Source organism: Helianthus annuus, chromosome 13 (genome assembly GCF_002127325.2).
Source record: "Helianthus annuus cultivar XRQ/B chromosome 13, HanXRQr2.0-SUNRISE, whole genome shotgun sequence".
Classification (NCBI taxonomy): Eukaryota; Viridiplantae; Streptophyta; class Magnoliopsida; order Asterales; family Asteraceae; genus Helianthus; species Helianthus annuus.
In genome coordinates this window covers 97,504,288-97,508,392 of record NC_035445.2, presented here as the reverse complement: position 1 = coordinate 97,508,392, position 4,105 = coordinate 97,504,288, and the positions used below count along the sequence as shown (strand labels likewise).

General features: G+C 39.6%; 1 protein-coding gene across 1 annotated transcript; it reads left to right on the top strand.

The window, feature by feature from the left end:
* The first annotated feature begins 1,900 nt into the window (after positions 1 to 1,900).
* LOC110898626 lies at positions 1,901 to 2,721 on the top strand. Its single transcript, XM_022145442.1, has 3 exons — positions 1,901 to 2,330; positions 2,416 to 2,572; positions 2,649 to 2,721. The coding sequence occupies exons 1-3, from the start codon at positions 1,901 to 1,903 to the stop codon at positions 2,719 to 2,721; spliced, it is 660 nt and encodes a 219-aa protein (XP_022001134.1).
* Positions 2,722 to 4,105: the final 1,384 nt, after the last annotated feature.

Here is a 4,105-nt window from a genome sequence, read left to right as displayed (position 1 = left end):
TTACACGAAGAATTAAAAAATCACCAAAAGTTTTTCGATGCTCCATTCGAAGAAATCTTGATTTGGTTTATTACGGATTTTCTTGGAATCGTATGTGAAAAAGCAATGCCACCCGAGTTGATTGATGGCCGAGACCTTAGTCTCATTTTGTTACATTAAATTGTTAAGCATAACGGAGGATTCAAGGAAGTAATGGAAAAGAACTTATGGGATGTGATTGCGGCCAAATACGGTTTTGAACCGGATGATGCATATGAAGTCAAGGTTGCCTACATCTACTATTTGGAACTAGTCGAATGGTACTTCGACTACATGAGGAAAGAGCGTGGGAAAAAGGCAAATGTCATGGCTGGAAATTCAAGCAACAACGGCGGTTGGCTCGAAGAATCAAGTGACGATGAAGTGGTGGTCAAGATAGAGGTCACCAACAATCGCAAGGAGTAATCACGGCTGGAGACTCGGATGTTCTTGCTTAGGGCGGTGAATGAAGATCAAGATAATCAAGTCCATCCGATTCGGTTTCGGGCCGGTAGTTTTTTATTATTTGTTTTAGTTTCGTAATGGGTCGAACAAGTTTATTTGTTTTATGTTTATGTCTAGTATTTGGGCCGGAGGCCATATGTTATGTATTGGGTCAAACACTAGAAGTCCATTAGGTTTAACAAGTTGGGTTTGGGCTGTGCAAATGATGAAACGGTGCGAGTATACTTGTAATCGAATGTACGGTTATTTTGCAAACGACGTATCTCTTCAGCGAAGAGACACAACGGTTGAAGACGCACTGGTTCATCTCGTATATATACACGGCTCCATTCCAGATTTCATGTACTGCAAAATTTCGCTATAAAAGTTCAGTTTGTGTATTGTTCCGTATTCAAAGTTTGTGATTATTCAAAGTTCAAGTTCATTCAGTTTCATACGGTTAGTTTACTATCATTCTGCAAATAATCAGTTAGTTTGATTCATGATGAAGTATTGTGATAGTTGTCGTTTGTTTGAGAATGATTGTATATGCGGTCACAACTCGATCCGTTCCGACTGGTCCTGGGTTTCCGATGACGATGATACCAACATAGAGATAGTATGAATTTCAAGTTTGGCTCTCTATGGGGGTCGGATGATGTTGGGTATCATTTTGTAGATGTCGAAGGTTGTTCGGGGGGTTTATTTAGTTTATGGGATGAGAAGGTGTTCACTAAACATATGTCGATAAAGAATAAAAACTTTCTACTTACGTCTGGGAAATTGATAGAAGATGGATCGATGTTGAATATTGTTTATGTTTATGCGCCTTAAAAGGCGGGAAGTAAGAGGAAACTGTGGTCGGATTTGGGCACTTAAGGTCGACTTTGATGGGTTTTTGGATATTGCTTGGAGATTTCAACTCTGTTAGAAATCAGGAGGAGAGAAAAAACACAGGTTTTAGAGGGCGTGAAGCGCAAGATTTTAACGACTTTATTGATTAAGGGTTATTACATGAATATGAGATGAAAGGTAGAAAGCTCACTTTCTTGGCGGGTAAGGGAAGCGGGTTTAAAATGAGCAAAATAGATAGAATTCTGGTTTGTACAGATTTTTTAAACAGGTTGCCTGAAGCTTATTGTCGTGCCTTACCTCGTGAGCGTTCCGATCATTGTCCTGTTCTGTTGAAAACAGTTAATAAGAATTTTGGACCTTAACCATTTAGATGGTTCAATTCCTGGCTTGAGAGGGAGGATGTGAAGATGTGGTGGTCAAGATTCTTCAGACGAGTTTCTTGGAAGATAAGTCGGATGTTGCGCTATCTAAGAAATTTAAAGCTCTTCGTGTGGGGCTGAAGATATGGAGAGATTCTGTTATTGCGAAAGAAAAAGAAGAATTGAATAATATGAAAGTCGAGATAAATAAAATGGAATGTATTATGGAGGATAGGGAGTTGGAGGAGGATGAACAATGGGTTTGGGCAGAATGTAAACATGGTATTGAGAAATTGGAAAACTTTTATATTAGAGATTTGAAACAAAGATCTAGAATAAAGTGGGCTTCGTTAGGTGATAACAATACGAAGTTTTTTCAAAGTGTCATTAATAAAAGGAGGTCGAGCAATGCGATTCAAGGTTTGATGATATATGGCGAATGGGTTTCCGAGCCAAATGTGGTTAAACGAGAGGTGTTGAGACATTTCAGTAAATTGTTCAAAGAACAGATTAATAATCAGTCGGGTATTATTTGTGATAGGCTAAAGCGTATTCTGAATGATTTAGTGGGTGGTTTAATCTCTCTGTTTACTAAGGAAGAGATTAAAAGAGCAGTTTTCGATTGTGGGTCAGAAAAAGCCACGGGTCCAAATGGTTTTAATTTCAAATTTGTGAAGACCTTCTGGAGCTACATGGAAGAAGATTTCTTTAATTTGCTAATTGTTTTTTTATGATACAGGTGTTATTAGCTATGGTTGTAGTTCGGCGTTTATCACTCTTATTCCCAAGTTAAGAAATCCGGTTGGTTTAAAAGACTTTAGACCAATCACACTGGTGGACATTATAAACAAAGTTATCTCCAAGGTTTTAGCTGCGCGCCTCAAGAAGGTTATTGGGTATGTTGTTTCGGATACTCAATCAGTGTAGACAGATATATTTTAGACGGGCTGATGATGGTGAATGAAATTGTAGCTTGGCTGAAAAGAAAGAAGAAAGCGGCGTTTTTAATAAAGGTGGATTTCGTAAAGGCATACGACGACGTTAATTGGAAGCTTCTTCTTTCCATTATGGATCAGATGGGTTTTCCTCCTAAATGGTGTTCGTGGATTAAAGGAATTCTTCAATCTGCCAGAGAACGGTGCGCCAACTTTTGAGTTTAATTGTGAGAAGGGCCTGCGTCAAGGGGACCCACTTTCGCCATTTCTGTTCCTTCTGGTGATGGAGGTCTTATCGCATATGATTTCAAAAGCCCGCCTAGTTGAAGAACTCAAAGGTATTGAGATGGATAAAGAAGGTTTGATAATCACACATCTTTTCTATCTGATGATGCGATGATTTTGGGTAAGTGGTCGGCTTTGAATATCATGCGATTGAAACGGTTATTAACATGCTTTTATATATGTTCTGGGCTGAAAATAAATGTGTATAAGTCTTCTTTACACGGGGTCGGGGTGTCCAGGGAGGAAGTGATTATCATGGCGAAGGTGATAGGGTGTCGTGAAGGTGATATTCCGTTTGAGTATTTGGGTGTTAAAGTTGGTGCAAATATGAATAAAGGAAAACATCGGAAGAAAGTGATTGAAGTTTTTGATTCTAGATTGGCTTTGTGGAAGTTGAATATGTTATTGATAGGCGGTAGTCTCACTCTTATAAAGTCGGTTATGGAAAGCTTGCCCATTTACTACTTTTCATTATACAAGGTGCCTAAAATTATTATCAATAAGCTGGAACGAAAGATGAAAAGGTTTTTGTGGAATGCGAGTGGAAATGGGGGCAAAATCCATTGGGTCGCTTAGGATACGGTCACGAAATCGTAAAATAGTGGTGGGTTGGGGTTGTGTCGGTTGCAACATACCAATGAGGCTCTTCTAGCCAAATGGGTTTGGAGGTTCCGAGTTGAAAAAAGATAAGCTATGGACGCAGGTGATTAAACTATGCCATCATCAAAAGGCGAGGTGGCCGATTCTTCCGTGTAATCCGAACAATGCTGGATGTTGGAAAGCTATAGTAAAAAATGCGGATAAGATGGTGCAGCAAGGAAAACCTTTAAGCGACTATTTTAAAGGAGAAGTTGGTAGTGGCGAAGGTATAAGGTTTTGGCTGGATCAGTGGTTGTTTGCGGATACTTTGAAACATAATTTTCTGAATCTCTTTCGGTTAGCGTGTAAAAAAATTGTTGGGTTCGTGATAATTGGGCTCAAATGGGTAATATGGGTTGTTGGGCGATTGGTTGGGCTGGGCAGTTAGATACGCAGCAGTTGAGTGCTGAATGGGCCGAGTGTAATGAAGCATTAGCTGCAGTGGCTGTGACAAAGGCGCATGATCAATGGAGATGGTTGGGGGATAAAGACGGTATATTTTCTGTGAAGTCGGTCAAAGACCTTGCAGCCGAGAATATTAGCAACAGTGGGTTTTAGTTCAAGAGGCTT